A 15760-nucleotide genomic window follows, 5' to 3' on the forward strand; every position below is an offset into this window, starting at 1 on the left:
TTTCCCATACATTAAGTCATGGAATTCATGCAGATTAAAGAAATGTAATATTTTCATTGGTTAAACACCTATATATCTTAGAATGAGCTTTGATATTTTTATGAATTTAACGAAATCACTATTTTCAATTTAAATATAATATGTTTTTGAATGCCAGGCACTGCACTGAACACTTCACATCTAGTATCTCCTTTAACCCACACTATAATCCTGTGAGGTAGGTATAATTATCATTCCCACTTTACAGATGAGAGAACTGAGGGCTACAGAAGCTAAGTATTGCTTTGGCCAAAAAGTTCGTTTGGGTTTTCGTAAGCTGTTAGGAAAAAATCCGAATGAACTTTTTGGCCAATCCAATCATTTTCCCAAAGTTATACACCTAGCTAGTAAGTAAGAGAGACTGGGCCTATACCAAAGTTATACATATAAACATCATGTTTCATTGCTTTCAAAAGTCATCAATTAATATATGAAATACGTCTGCTCAAATTTTACAAGTAGACAAATGAGAAGATAGAAATAAAAGGCAGCATTGCCATACGATGGTTATAAAAAATAAAGATATAAAAGAAATGATAAAATTCAATATATATATTCTTTGTGCATTACATTCAGTAGACCACATTGAAGAGCTGTATTATACCTCTGTTTTTACAATATAGGTTTAGTAAAATAGTGGATGGCTTACCAAACTTTGGCTCTGTTCTAAGAATGCCCCAATGGAAATAAACATAAAATGTCTAAGAAAGCTGCTAAATAGAAAAGTCATGTATTAATTAAGAAATAATCCTGGGAAATACTCATTGTGTTGTTCAGATCAGACTACACAATAACCAGAAGGAATAAGGTCAGTTAAGTAGCAGAAATCATGCTGGAGAGCACAGGCTGTAGTCAGACCTAGATTTCAGTTCTGCCTGTGTATCTTTAACCACCCTGAGTCTCCATTTCCTCATCTGCAGAATGAGGATAAATACACAAACTTCATGAGTCATAAGAATAAATGAGATCATACCTATAAGTGCCTAGCACAATAGCTGGCACATACATACTAAGTGCCACATAATAATTATTATTATATCCTGAGTATCAATAAAATTAGACCAGAGTACTATCTATAAAATTTCATTAAACAAAAAAACTATCCACATTCTTCCGTTGTAATAAAATTTAATTGTATTTCAAACAGGATAAAACAAGTATCTTGGCCCACGTTTTAAAATCTTTTCTACAAATTTTTTTTCTGTAAAGGTATTTAGTACATAATTCAATGTATATATCATTTAGAAATAGTCCAATTTGCCAAATCTGAATATGGAATATCTCAAATGAGTAATTTGAATCATTACTTATGGCTTGCCAAGCATCTGCAGAAAAATGATCAGTTCATAAATAAGATTATTTTAATAAATTAATAAACTATATTCCTTATCTACTCTGATAGCCTATATCCTGGAAAATGTCTATAATATTAAGTGTATTATTTAAACCAACAAACAGAAATGAAAAAGAACAATTTGTTTCTACAGTACCTTAGCTGTTTCCTTACTGCATACACTTGTTGTATTCCCTGTGATACCAGTTCTTGAATTTTATGTGCTACTTGAGGATGCAGACGTGAGGGTAATGTACAGTTCTCATCTCTAACTGCAGTTTCCTCTTCTTCAAGAGAAGACATAGGAAAAGGGGAAGGTGATAAAGGGAGGCAGGGAGTCTCTAATTCGTGATACTGATGAGCTTGCTGAGTAGGTAACTGTACATACCACCTGACAAGAAAAAATATTTAAAATTATATTACTAGACAAAGGCAAGAATCAGGGCTTCCCTGGTGGTGTAGTGGTTGAGAATCTGCCTGCCAATGCAGGGGACACGGGTTCGAGCCCTGGTCTGGGAAGATCCCACATGCCGTGGAGCAACTAGGCCCGTGAGCCACAACTACTCAGCCTGCGCATCTGGAGCCTGTGCTCCGCAACAAGAGAGGCCGTGATAGTGAGAGGCCCACGCGCCGCGATGAAGAGTGGCCCCCGCTTGCCGCAACTAGAGAAAGCCCTCGCACAGAAACGAAGACCCAACACAGCCAAAAATAAATAAATTAAAAAAAAAAAAAAAAAGCAACATCATAGTTACTTATGTTAATACTCATCAGGAGAAGGAATCATCGTTTAAGAAAAATTATATGATTATATATTAAATAAATTTAAAATTTTTAAGTAAATTAAATAAATATAAATAAAAGTTAAAATGTTCTGTCTTAACTCTTCTAAGATTGGCTTTATACCCAATTAAATAAAAATCTTTATAAACCTTTATAGACTTTTACTATGTCCTTAAAGTTAAGGAGGGTGCAAGATTTAGGTATACATGAAAATGGTATTTAAAATTTCATATTAAGTAAACTTTACCTCAAAATAATGAGATTTTAAAATCATCTTTTGAATTGTGTATTTTCCCATTCTTCTACCATTTTGTTCCCAAATTACAACTTCTGTGTTGTACGTATAATCCTCCTAACCAAAGAGTGGATATAATTTAGTGCCTACGAAGATCGAGCTACGTGAGGGAATCTTCTCAGACAGGAACTCAACATACTGCCCCCATAGCACTCCAGCTCCTTTTGCCCCAATGAGCAAGAGAATTAACTAAAAGGTGAACACAGATTTCTTACAGCCATGCAGTAAAACAGATTCTAGGAAAATGAACTGATCTGATAGGATACAGTTTTAATAAATATCTTTATACAAAATGCTTGCACTGCCTGATATTGCATGAAACGGAGCCTACCTAAAAATTATACAAAATGTTCTCCAAACTGAAGAGTCTAATTATTGACTGTATTTATTTTTCATATATCTGAAACTTTTTCTAAAGATCATACAAAAACTGTATTCCATACACTTAACCCCCTTATAAATTCTTCACCTGGACCAGCACATAAAGGAAAGTAAGAAAGAAAGCTTATTTCTTTAAATAAGAAATATTTAAATATTTAAATATTAAATATTTCTTATTTAAAACCTGAAGCATAAAAGATATAAAATGGAATTTTATATAGGGCTTAGAATTCATATCTGGCTGCCATAAGTAATCAAAGATGGGTTTAAAAAATATATGTAGGTGACTGCAAGTTCAGTTCCTAATAAGTATCTGAAAAAACGTACTAAATATATAATAAAATGTGTTGCTAAATATGTATTTATCATTTGGGGAAAAAACTTCCACATGGTATAAAGAATTCTTTGGTTAAAATTATTCACATTTGGACGATAAACTCAATTGCTTATACAGTGGTAAATCATTTTAATACCTAGGGAGCAACTAATAAGACATCTATCTACCTTATAAAAACCATTTCTTAATGAAATAATTGGAAAACATAATAATTTCTCTTATTACAGAATTCTTCCAAATGGAGCGAAGTAATTTGTAAAATAAAAGAACAATATAAATGTCATACCTAAGAACACCACCAGCATCTACCAAGTTCTTCTTTAGCATGTTAAAGGCTTTTTCCTGCTCCATTCGGATTATTTTCCTGTCAATTTTGGGGTCTGTAGGAACTCTATATTCAGGAAATTTCTGTACCTTTTTAATGTAAATCCTTTTTATAAGAAAAAGAAGAATTGTTTTCATTATACTATACCTCAAGACTAACTTATCAACCACAAGTTTACTTTAGCATAAGTTTAGCAGAGTTTAGAGAAAATTCGATTAATCTAGAAAGCATTCAGATAATTATGTGAAAGATATGCCATATTTTCAGTGTATAATACTCAGCAAGTTAATAATCATTACTTTAGTAAAAATGTCTAAATATTATGAATATTAACTTTTTTTTTCCTGGATCTGTCTCTTCTCCATTCTCCCTGAAGCTGTAAACACCTCACACCTGGATTACCTTACTACCTGCCTTCTGGAGCCTCTAGGCCTCCAGTCTTCCATTTCTTAAATCCACTAGATATATCAATGCCACAATAATTCTTTGCATTTGTACTTCTCTGTTGAAGAATCTATCTGTTCTTTAATCAAGCACAAATTTCTTAGCATTCAAGGCATTCTATATGATTCTAATTTATTTACCCATCTTTTCATCACTTCAAATATAAAATTGCTTTTCCTGTGAAGTTTATCATCTCAATGTTCCTTCCTCCTCTGATACCAAATACACAATCATGCTATATCTTTCTTTATATTATTCTCGTACCCTACCATATCTTCCTTCAAATTCTCTACCTATCAAATTCAATCTAAACTTCAGTATCCAGGTTAAGTTCCATTTTCTTTCCTGTTAATGAGTTTGCTAGGATATATTCCTTCTCTGAAGACAGTTAGCTAATCCACACATTTAACATTATATACAATACTATTATGTTCTCTTATAGTTTGTTGCTTCCTGATCTACCCCAACAATATTTTAAGTTTCCCATGATTAAGTAAAATCATATACCTCTTTTAGTCTCCCCTCCTTCCCAAGGCACCCAATGTTGTTGCTGGGCACAGAGCAGATACTCCAAAAGTACTTATAGAATGATAGAGAATAAAATTATCTCTTCACGTATAGATTTTCTCCCAAGTTATATCTAAAGTTCTACATTGCTCATATTTAAAAGCAATGTTTTGTTTAATGGTCTACACTGCTTATATTTAAAAGCAAAGTTTTGTTTAATGGTCAGGTTTAAATATTGTCTAAAGTTATCATTATCAGATTAAACATGAAAAGTCTTCTTAACTGGCTTTAAAAACTTCTTGAGAACGCTGGGGTTTGTGATATGAGATGTAATGCTAAAATAAAATGTTTCAAAGCTCAACTAAATCCAACATTTACGTGTTATTTAAAAATTTTATCTTATGATTTAAAACACTTTCAATGTGTGAAAAAAGAATATTAGTAAAGAACATTACAAAAATCTTTTATTGGTGAACATTTTTCATTCTCAGCCACAGCAATGACTACTCAGTAGTCCTATTCTACCTAAAACGTACTCTGCTGGTCTTCTACATTGCTGGTATGAATATAATTGGTAAAATCACTCTACAAAGCAACTCTGCAACACCTGTCAACATTTAAAAAGAATACAACACTTGCCCTAGCAATTTCATTTCAAGGAATTTATTCCATCAATATACTTACACAAGTGTACAAATAGGTACAATGTTATTAGCTGAAGCTTTGTATATAATAATAAAGAATATTTTCCAGAGCCTACATGTCCATTGTTGGAGGACTAATTAAGTAAATGATAATTCATCTATAAATGAAATATTATATACCTATTAAAAAGAAGGAAGCATGAAAATAACATAATTTATATGTCAATTTTATCTCACTTTTTAAAATCAGTTGATCAATCAATAAAAAGAAGTAATCGGTTCATTTAAATATAGACATGGAGCCAACTTTGAGATATACTGAGAATGAAAAAAAATAGAGTAAAACAAGGTCCTACTGTATAGCACAGGGAACTATATCAATATCCTGTGATAAACCATAATGGAAAAGAATATGAAGGAGAATATTTATACGTATAACTGAATCACTTTGCTGTACAGCAGAAATTAACACAACATTGTAAATCAACTATACTTCAATAAAAATTTTTTTTAAATGTAGAGTAGTATATATCTCTACATTCACACTAGTATGAAGCATAATAGCTGTGCAGCAAATAACTACAATAGGCATTCAGAATGGAAATGTATCAATGTGAATTCATAGCCGGAAAGAAGGTATGCTACTACCCAAATTTAAGGAAAGAAAATATTAATAATCTTTACTGAGATCTTCAACATTTATGACAGTAGAGTATATACCTATATGCATATACACAGAATATCTTTGCAAGGTTACTCAAGAAACTGGTAAGAGTTGTTGCCTTAAAGTGGGACATAGGAAGCAGGGGTAAGAGGAAACATTTCACTGTATGCTTTTGGCACTGCTTAAACTTAATAAAAATGTGCATATTAGCTATCCAAAAAAAAGTACTTAATAAAAAAGAAATAAAAGAAAATAAAGCTTACCGGGCTGGACAAGTAGCTTTGTAGAGCTGACAAGACCTGCTTTCCTGCTCACTGATTTTTTTTAACTGGAAACCTTTTCTTCTTGGCCCATACTGACACTCCATTACCACAGCTCTACTCCCTGTGGGCCAAAACCAACTATTGATATTTAATTCAAGTATCCATCTGTTCTGGACACTAGATTAAAAATAACTTGGAGGTGGCAATGACAAAATCTATACTTCCAATTTTACAACCTTAAGGAAAGAAAACATCAGTAAGACTTACTAAGATGTACAAACACATAAATTTAAAAGTTTATTGTAATAGCTACCAAATGTACCGCATTATGATAAGGAAATTAGCAAATACCACATTTACTGACTGTCAACTGGTATTTACATATGTATGGTTTTTAATAATAAAATTTACTACTGTATAAGTAGAAATTAGCAAATGCTACATTTGTTAGTAAATATTAATATCATTTAAAATTTTATTTCCTTTTATAATTCCTTATTTCCTTATTTCTATTTGAGCTGTTAGAATAATGTTATTACCAGCCTCTAAGATGGCTCCCAATGATCTCTGCCTCTTAGTACTCATGTCCTTGGTAATCCCCTCCCCTTGAGCATGAGCTAGACTTACTAACTTACTTCTACTGAACATGGCAGAAGTGACAGGATGTTATTTTTGATATTAGGTTATAAAAAGACTGTGACTTCCATCTTGGGTACTTTCTTGCTCTTGCTTGGATTGCTCTCTCCTGGTGAAATCAGATATCATGTGGTGAGACAGCTCTGTGAAGAGGCCCACCTGGCAAGGAATAAGGCCTGCCAACAGCCACATGAGTGAGCGTGGAAGCAGATCCTCCCCCAGTCAAGTCCTGAGATGACAGCAGATCCAGCCAACATCTTAACTGCAGTCTTGTGAGAGAACCTGGGGCAGAACCACCTTGTTAAGCTGCTCTTGGATTCCTGACCCATAGAAACTGTGAGACAATAAATGTTTGTTGTTTTCAACCACCACATTTGGGGTAATTTGTTACAGTACCATAGATAACACAAATAAGCAGATGTGAAAACTATACAATCTAGGATTTTAAGTTGGATATCCTAATCTATGTAGGGTACAGCAAACTTTTCAAATATAAAACCCAAAACCCCAGGGACTTCGCTGATGGCCCAGTGATAGAATCCACTTTCCAATGCAGAGGACACAGATTCGATCACTGGTCGGGGAACTAAGATCCCACATGTCGCAGGGCAAGCAACGACAGAGCCCATGTGCTCTAGAGCCCACATGTCACAACCAGAGTGCCCACAAGCCACAACCACTGAGCCTACATGCTCTAGAGCCTGCACAGCACAACTAGAGAGAAGCCCACGTGCCACAACGAAGAGCCCGCGTGCCGCAAGATCCTGCGTGCCACAACTAAGACCCAATGCAGCCAAATAAATAAATAAATATATATATTTAAAAACCCTGAAAAACACCAATCATGAATAAAAGTGTTGATAAGGCTGATAACTAACTTCTTCTAAATGATGGTAAGAGGAAAATCACAGTTTGAGAAACAATATTTTATAATACATAAAACAAAGAATTAATATGCAGAATATAAAGAACCATAAATAATTTAAAAATAAAAACTAACTACCAAACAGAAAAATGGGCAAAGACTATGAATAGGCAATTCAGAAAGGAAACAAAAGGATATTAAATAAACAATAAAAAGACGCTCAACTTCACTAGTAAACAGGGAAGTGCAAATTGAAACAATACTAAGGACTTCACTGGTGGCACACTGGTTAAGAGTCCCCCTGCCAATGCAGGAGACATGGGTTTGAGTCCTGGTCCGGGAAGATCCCACATGCCGCGGAGCAACTAAGCCCGTGCGCCACAACTACTGAGCCTGCATTCTAGAGCCCGCGAGCCATAACTACTGAGCCCGCGTTGCCACAACTACTGAAGCCCACACGCCTAGAGCCCGTGCTCCGCAACAAGAGAAGCCACCACAATGAGAAGCCCACACACCGCAATGAAGAGTAGCCCCCACTCGCCGCAACTACAGAAAGCCCATGTGCAGCAACGAAGACTCAACACAGCCAAAAATTAATTAATTTAAAAAAATAAAACAATAGTAAGATACTCTCTCACACTCTTCAAATTGGTAAACATAAAAAATTTGACAATACTCTAAAACAACTGAATCCACTGATCAATCTTACAGTTAAAAATGCTACATAGGTAGTGATAAGAAGTACACAGCACACCTACGAAGTATTCTCGCAAAATACTTTAATCAAGATTAAATCTTCATTTAATCAAACTCATACATCTAACAAATTACAGGAAATACAGGAGATAAAAGAACATGTTAAAAAACACCAGAGATAGAATCAGCAAAATCCTGAATATGGCAAAGTGTACAGGACAAACTACCTGGGAGAAAAGAGGAGAGAAGTTTTTAGATGAGAAGAAACTTAACCAAATTTGATCCATAAACTTGGTAACTTAACCAAATTTGATCCATAAACTTGGTTTGCATGTGAATTTATACAAACCTCTGCAAAAAGAATTATGGTAAGTGGAGAAATGTGAACAATGAACAACTTATGATATTAGGAAATTACTGTTCGGACTTCTTTGGTGGTCCAGTGGTTAAGATTCCACGCTTCCACTGCAGGGGGCGTTGGGGAACTAAGATTCCACATGCCATGCAGCGTGGCCAAAAAATTAAAAATTAGAACAGTAAAAAAAAAAAAGAAATGACTGTTAATTTTTTAAAGTGGGATAATGGGATATCCTTATATTTCAGATATATACTTTAATACCTTAAATACCTTATATACTTTTAGTAATTATTGATGAAACAATATCTGGAATTTCCTGTAAAATCATCTTTAGTAATTATAGATGAAATGATATCTGGAATTTCCTGAAGAAGTGGGTAGGGGTATAAATGACACAAGATTGACCACATGCTGATACTTGTTGAAGCTGGATGATGCATACACGGAGTTATGAGATTTCATACATTATTACCTCTACTTTGATATGCATATGAAAATTCCCATAGCATAAAGATTTTTTAAAATCTGACAATGTCAAATCACAGAATGAATGTGGGAAAGGGAAATTTTCATACATTGCTCAAAGGACTAAAAATTGATACAGGTTGTCAATCCCTCATGTATGATTCTCATATTTAAAAAGCATGGAAAACAAAAATTTTTGGAATACATTTGGCTGCAAAACCTGACCTGAACTTTATGAGGCTATTTATAGTCTTTATTCCTTTTAGTGTGGCTATGCATAATGAATTACTGTGTTTGATTATGTGATATTGTCTATGGAATACTTGCTAGGAGTATTCTGTAATATTACCATATTATAGTCCAAAAATACAGAATTCTGAAATACATTTGGGAAAAAAAAGTTTAGAGATTTTGGACCTGAACACCACCTTAGAGAGCAACTTGAGATAATCTTGTAAAGTAATTCCACTTTAATGCACACACTCTAGTAAACTACTTACAACTTTCCAACAGAAAACATGTATCATGGAGGTTAGACCATAGAATTCTTTGTAATATTGAAAAATTGGAAACAACCTAAATGATCATTAGTAGAAAAATAACTGCAGTTTGGTCATACACTGGAATGACCAAATTTAAGTAATAGATTATTATATAATGATAAATTATATAATAATTAAATTGGGTTAACTAGAATTTATAGTTATCAATATGGATAGATTTCAAAAATAAGAATGAGTGAAAAGTTTACCTAAGAATATCTATAGTTTATTACTTACATATACTTTAAAATGTTCAAAACAATAAAATATATTATTATAAATACAAACATGTATGATAAAGTATAAAAATACACACCAAATTCATGTAGTAGCTGCCTGAGGGGAGTTAAGAAGGGATTTAAACTGGGGAGGAGAATAAAACCTGGGCAGAAGGGGTTACATTTATCTCAGCTTCCTCTAAGTAGTTCTCTTTACCCTCAGAGGTCCAGGATGAGGCTGCAACTCTTCTAGTTAAATCAATGCCCCCATATTTCTCAAATAAATCACTTATTCTTAGGTTCTTTGGGGTCTGACTAGTCCTAGGGTGACTCTCTGGAAATTGTCTGAAACTCTACTGCTTTAGTAAACACTAGCCCAGTGTTTGAGAATGCTGTATGTAACATACCTGATACTTGAGAACCCTAATATTAGAATTCTATATAATAACTCCAGAGTGTATACCAGTTCTATACAGTAACTCCTGAGTTATACACTATATAAAATGGACACCGATTTTTTTCCCAAAAGACAAATCAAGAGAGAAGGAGAGACTATCAGGATTGGATGGAAAAAAAAAAGAAAACCAACCAGCTATACATATTTAAAATAATAAAACTGCTCTATGGTTTGATTTTTATTAAATAGGTCTACCCGGAATTTAAATATTTTTTACTTTCTATTTTTCAGTATGAAGTATTATTTATTTACCCTAATATACTAAAATACAATTTTACAACTTAAATAATTGGTTATATTTACTGTAAGTTTTCTTTTTAGTTTAATATGCATTTTCACCAATTAACAGTCAGTTGTCATCTACCAAAATGAAAATGTTATCACCTTAGGAAAACCACATTTTCACAAAAGATCATGGCTGCTGCTGAACTTCTTAAAATAAATCTTTAAAAAAGTACCTGCATTGACAAATGGGATTCCATCATATGGGACATACTGGGATTTCCACATCAAGCGTGTAGCTGGCTTGGCTGGGCTTGGAGATTGGCGGGTCCCCCAAACACTCTGTGTTTGCTGCTTGTGAAATGTTAGGACACTTTCTAATTCAGTCTCACTTACACAGTAGCCACGGTATGAATCTCCAATTTTCTGCATGTAGAAATTCACACACATATCACTTATTCAGATATACATTTCTTACTTCCATTTTATGGTTCCATTCTTGTTCTTTATTCTTTACCTCCCACTTTTAACTTCCACCTTGCTAATACATTTTTAAGTATTTTTGTAAGCTGTCTTAAATTCTTCCTGAAATAAGGCAAGGTATAAACAAATCATGTAAATAAATTGATATTATCTATCTACAACCTTGTGAGTATCCCTCAACTAGAAGAAAAGCTTTTTCTATACCCAGAGAAATTTTTTAACTGTGATCTCTTAAACTGAAATGCATTTAGACCTAGAATTGATTCCATGTATGTTTCTCCCTTATAGGGAATAAGAGCAGAGATGTAGAATAGAGATCTTTTTCCTCCTAATTAGACTAAACATTTCACCTGGCAAGAATACATTTAACAAAAGGAAGGTATCAACATACTGTTGTAGGTATACTTTGAGCCATAATAAAAAGAGATATTCTGATTCCAAACAATACATTATCTACAATTTCCCCTAAAAATAACGAAAATGCCTATGCTTATGAATTTTCTTCTAGCCTAGATATTTCCTCATCAAAATATCCCTACAAATAAAAGTAGGAACATTAACTCTAGCTATAGCATGTTTTTACAAATAAAATGAATACAGCATATAATGTTGTTAATGAAAGGAAAAATTCGGAATTAGTACAATGCAGTCAGACCCATATCAGGAGATAAAAGTTTAATGCAGTATTGAAATTTGTCCAACTAACAGATTTTGGTCAAATCTAAAAAATGCCTATAAGAAAAACACCTTTAAATGGAAATTCAAAAAGTAAAAAGGACTACTAAGCAATATTTTTAAGCAAAATGCAGAAAATACTTCTTCAGCCATTAACCAAAAATGTTTTTCACTGTTGATATAGCTTGGAGAAAAAGAATCCTTCAATCTTTGAGATAATTCAGGCTGCTGGACAGTTTTAACTAATTTCTTACAAGATATATGATGTTAGATTAGCTACACAATGTACCATGGTGTAAAATGAAGTAATTTCGCCACATAATTGCTAATGCTTTAATGTCCATAGCATTTCATGAAGTTTATAATAATGATGTTAAAAACCCTCATCAAATGACAAGAATAGTACCTTTGGGAAACCAGTGAAAAACTATGACTAACAAAAAGTGTGAAGGGAAAAAAAATCTTACTGTCTATACATACATACGTACATAACACTTAGAAAAGCAACAACAGTGATAATGTCCTAACAAATGTAATACATCATTAGACTTCATGATTAGAAATTTTCTCAAAATATTAAAACTCAAGTAATGTTTTTCCTTGCCATATTTTAAGATTTGTTTAAAACAATGAAGCATTTTAATAATTAAATACTCATTACCATGTATGGTTTATATGTAGAAGTGCATGGTCCTTTTCCTCAAAAAGTGTATAGTCTAAATGGTATATAATAGTGAACAACCCAAGCTAGCAAATAATTAAGAATGGTAATGGTAATAATTATCAAAGAATTTTAAGAGATAAATAAGGACTTCCCCAGTGGCGCAGTGGATAAGACTCCGCGCTCCCAATGCAGGGGGCCCCAGGTTTGATCCCTGGTTAGGGAACTATATCCCACATGCATGCTGCAACTAAGAGTTCGCATGTCACAACTAAGGAGCCCGTGAGCTGCAACTAAGGAGCCTGCCTGCCGCAACTAAGAGCCGGCACAACCAAATAAATACATAAATAAAATTTTAAGAGATAAATAGGTAAAAGATAAAGTAATCATTAGACTTTTACAGAAAAGACATATAGGACTTGCATTGCGATTTGAAGAATAGTAGTTAGAAAGGTAAGTAGTAGAAAAAATAACATATTACGAAATGGAAATAAAAACAAGTGAAGGAGGAGATAAAGGAACATTCTGAAGTGTGTGTACCAAGTAGGAATACTTGGCTAACATGAATGAAAGATGAATTGGAGAAAAGCAGGAAATAAAAAAGGATAAGATAAGGTGATACCTGATTATAGAAGACCTTGAAAGCTAGTAACAAGTGGCTAAATGATGTGGAAAAATAACACTGAGCTTATTGGGCAGTGAGAAAAGACAATGAAAGTAATATTTAAAGATAAGTAGTTTTAGAAAACTATACAGTAAGGACTAGAAATGGAAAAGTCAAAGAGATTAATGGCAAGGCTGTTACCATAATTGAGTTCAAGATAACAAAGGTTTGTGGGAAAAGCTCCCTTTAAACCACTTTAAAGAAAAAAACTAAAAGAATCAGGTGACTATCTGAATATGGGAAAGGAAGAAATTAGTCTAAAACTTTGTATCTAAGGAGATGGTATTTGTTATTACACAGACAAGGAATTTAGGAAGTAGAGCTAGTTGTGGTATGGCAGATAATTTCTCTTTAGATATGGTGAATTTGAGGTGAAATCTAAGTAAAGCTTCAAGTAAGTAGCTAGAGATCTGGGACAAAAGCAAGGGCAGAATTAAAGAACTGGTGATAGAGATTTGGGAATCATTTTTATAAAACTGAGAATTGAAAGTCAACAAAGCTGTTAAGCTCTACAAGGGATAAAATGTAGAGAAATAAGACAAGGTCAAATGGTGACTCTTGAAGAATTTCTGCTGAGAATATGAAAAGAAATAAATGCCAAGCAAAGAAAGAGAAGGAATGATTAAAGGATAAAAAGTAGAGAAACATGATAGTGAAGTTTTATGGAAGGGAAAAGAGTTGTAAGAGAAGAAACGAAATGACAGTGAAGTATGAAGGGATTTATAAGATCTCTGCTTTAACAGAGCTTACAAGCTCTAAGGAATAAAAGAGTTAGCACAAACATGAACAAAATATTACATATACAGCTTCTATTAGTTGTACTCAAAAGTGGACATTTTGGGATGAATTGTAGTTATAATCAACTAAGTGAATCTACATAAGGATTATTTTTTAACTCACCTCACAGCTCCTAAGACGACAGGCCCATATAGGTGTGTTAGAAGAAAGTGGCTGGAGTGGAGCCAAAAAGGGTTCTTCAAGTATTCTGGGATGGGGGGGCATATATAAATATATATTACAAGTTACACACACACACACACACACACACACACATACACACACACACACAGCATTCAGTTGCTTTATCCTCTTAGCCAGTCAAAGACAATACTGAGATCATCAATTAGAAATTGTAATAATAATGACAGATCGGTCTGATGGATGTAATTATGCTTTTTTTAATCATTACTATTTTATCAATTGCTAAAGCAAAAGTCTAACTTTGTTCTTCCAAATACCTGTAGTTTCAACAAATTCAAGCGTTTTATATATCTTTCTCAGAGCTTATTTTGTATTCTCACATAATTATTTTTCATTTAACAAAAATGAGTGAATAAACCATCTTCAGGTGACTTATTAACAGTAACAAGATATTATGTCAAGTTCTAAAGTTAAATGTCACAAATATTATGTTACCTTTAAAATATTTTCATAGAACAATTAAAATATAAGTAATACAAAACCCATGTCTGTATTTCCCTAAATTATTATAAACAGTGTTATTTTTAGGCAAAAATAAAAGCTGAAATAGACATTAACAAAAAACATTTTAAACACTTTACCACAGAGGAATTAAATGCATAAAAATGTGATGAACTATTAAAAATTATAGGACCTAGAATGGATACTTCTTTTTTTAAAAAACTGTATTAGTGCCAGATGTTTACAGATTGCTTCAAAAGATAACAGGCAAATGTCACTGAGGAAAAGTAGCACGCTGGCCTTTTATAGATTCTAAAGTAGCTCCCTTATTGCCAAGATGTTATTAAAATGATTAAGGATGTATTTGATGATGGTTTATTCTATTTTCTGAATTTCTGATCTTTTCTATAGTCAGCCAGCTTTAAATGTGATAATGTAAAAAGAGATTTCCATGGTGATGTTCAAAGATGAGCTCCTCTTTCTCATTGACTCACCTGGTCACTGTCTTTTTGGGCAATGTGAGGGATGCATGTGGATGAAGAATGTAACTACTGTTATTGTCTGCTAGAGAATCCACTCTTACAGCTGGTAAGTTTCTGTCACTGGGTTTCTCTTCAGAGACATCTTAACAATAAGAACAAGAACAAAGCAACATCAATATCTTGAATAAGACCATGAGAATGTAATGAACTGGAACTAATACATTTGAAATAGGAAAGATATACTCTGAAGCTAAAGATAATAAAACTTATACTTTATTGAGAATTTCTCTGATAAACTTGTTTACTTTTAAACTGTAATACTGACTACTAAAGTTTTGTAACTAAGTTTTGGAACTTATATTGAACAGCTAGGATATAAAAGTGGTAGAAGTAATTGTTATATTAATAGTATCACAATATAATAGGAAAATGTAAGACTAATTCTTTTAGTTTCTATACCATGTTTGTAATGTTTTCTGCAAACTATGTTTTCTTTTCCTTAAGTTGTAACAACTATTATCAAAGACAAAGAATCATAACACTAAAGTAAGAATTATTTGCCCTAAACCATTATCTATGAAAAAATGACAACAGTGTAGCTATGATGTTAGAAAAGAGATTCAAATAGATGGAAAAGGAAGGGAAGAAAAAGGAAAAGAACGAATAGGGATAATATCAAATAGGTAGAAAAAGAATAAAATAAAAAGAAATAGGGGGACTTCCCTGGTGGTGCAGTGGTTAAGAATCTGCCTGCCAATGCAGGGGACACGGGTACGAGCCCTGGTCCAGGAAGATCCCACATGCCATGGAACAACTAAGCCCATGTGCCACAACTACTGAGCCTGCACTCTAGAGCCCATGAGCCACAAGTACTGAGCCCACAGGCCACAACTACTGAAGCC

At 33.2% G+C, this 15760-nt stretch overlaps 1 protein-coding gene across 5 annotated transcripts in view; it reads right to left on the bottom strand.

Moving 5' to 3' along the window:
- The window catches only part of CARF (calcium responsive transcription factor), a 98650-nt gene that overhangs the window by 52565 nt on the left and 30325 nt on the right, over positions 1 to 15760 (bottom strand). For all 5 annotated transcript variants that reach the window (XM_029224566.1, XM_029224567.1, XM_029224565.1 and 2 more), the window contains 6 exons: positions 14871 to 15000; positions 13855 to 13939; positions 10708 to 10897; positions 6013 to 6133; positions 3452 to 3595; positions 1530 to 1763 (listed from right to left, as the gene is read on the bottom strand). In XM_029224566.1, coding sequence (XP_029080399.1) covers positions 1530 to 1763; positions 3452 to 3595; positions 6013 to 6133; positions 10708 to 10897; positions 13855 to 13939; positions 14871 to 15000 — 904 coding nt within the window. The remainder of the gene's footprint in view (positions 1 to 1529; positions 1764 to 3451; positions 3596 to 6012; positions 6134 to 10707; positions 10898 to 13854; positions 13940 to 14870; positions 15001 to 15760) is intronic.

This window comes from Monodon monoceros, unplaced genomic scaffold (genome assembly GCF_005190385.1).
Source record: "Monodon monoceros isolate NGI ecotype Baffin Bay Population unplaced genomic scaffold, NGI_Narwhal_1 Super_Scaffold_16, whole genome shotgun sequence".
Lineage (NCBI taxonomy): Eukaryota > Metazoa > Chordata > Mammalia > Artiodactyla > Monodontidae > Monodon > Monodon monoceros.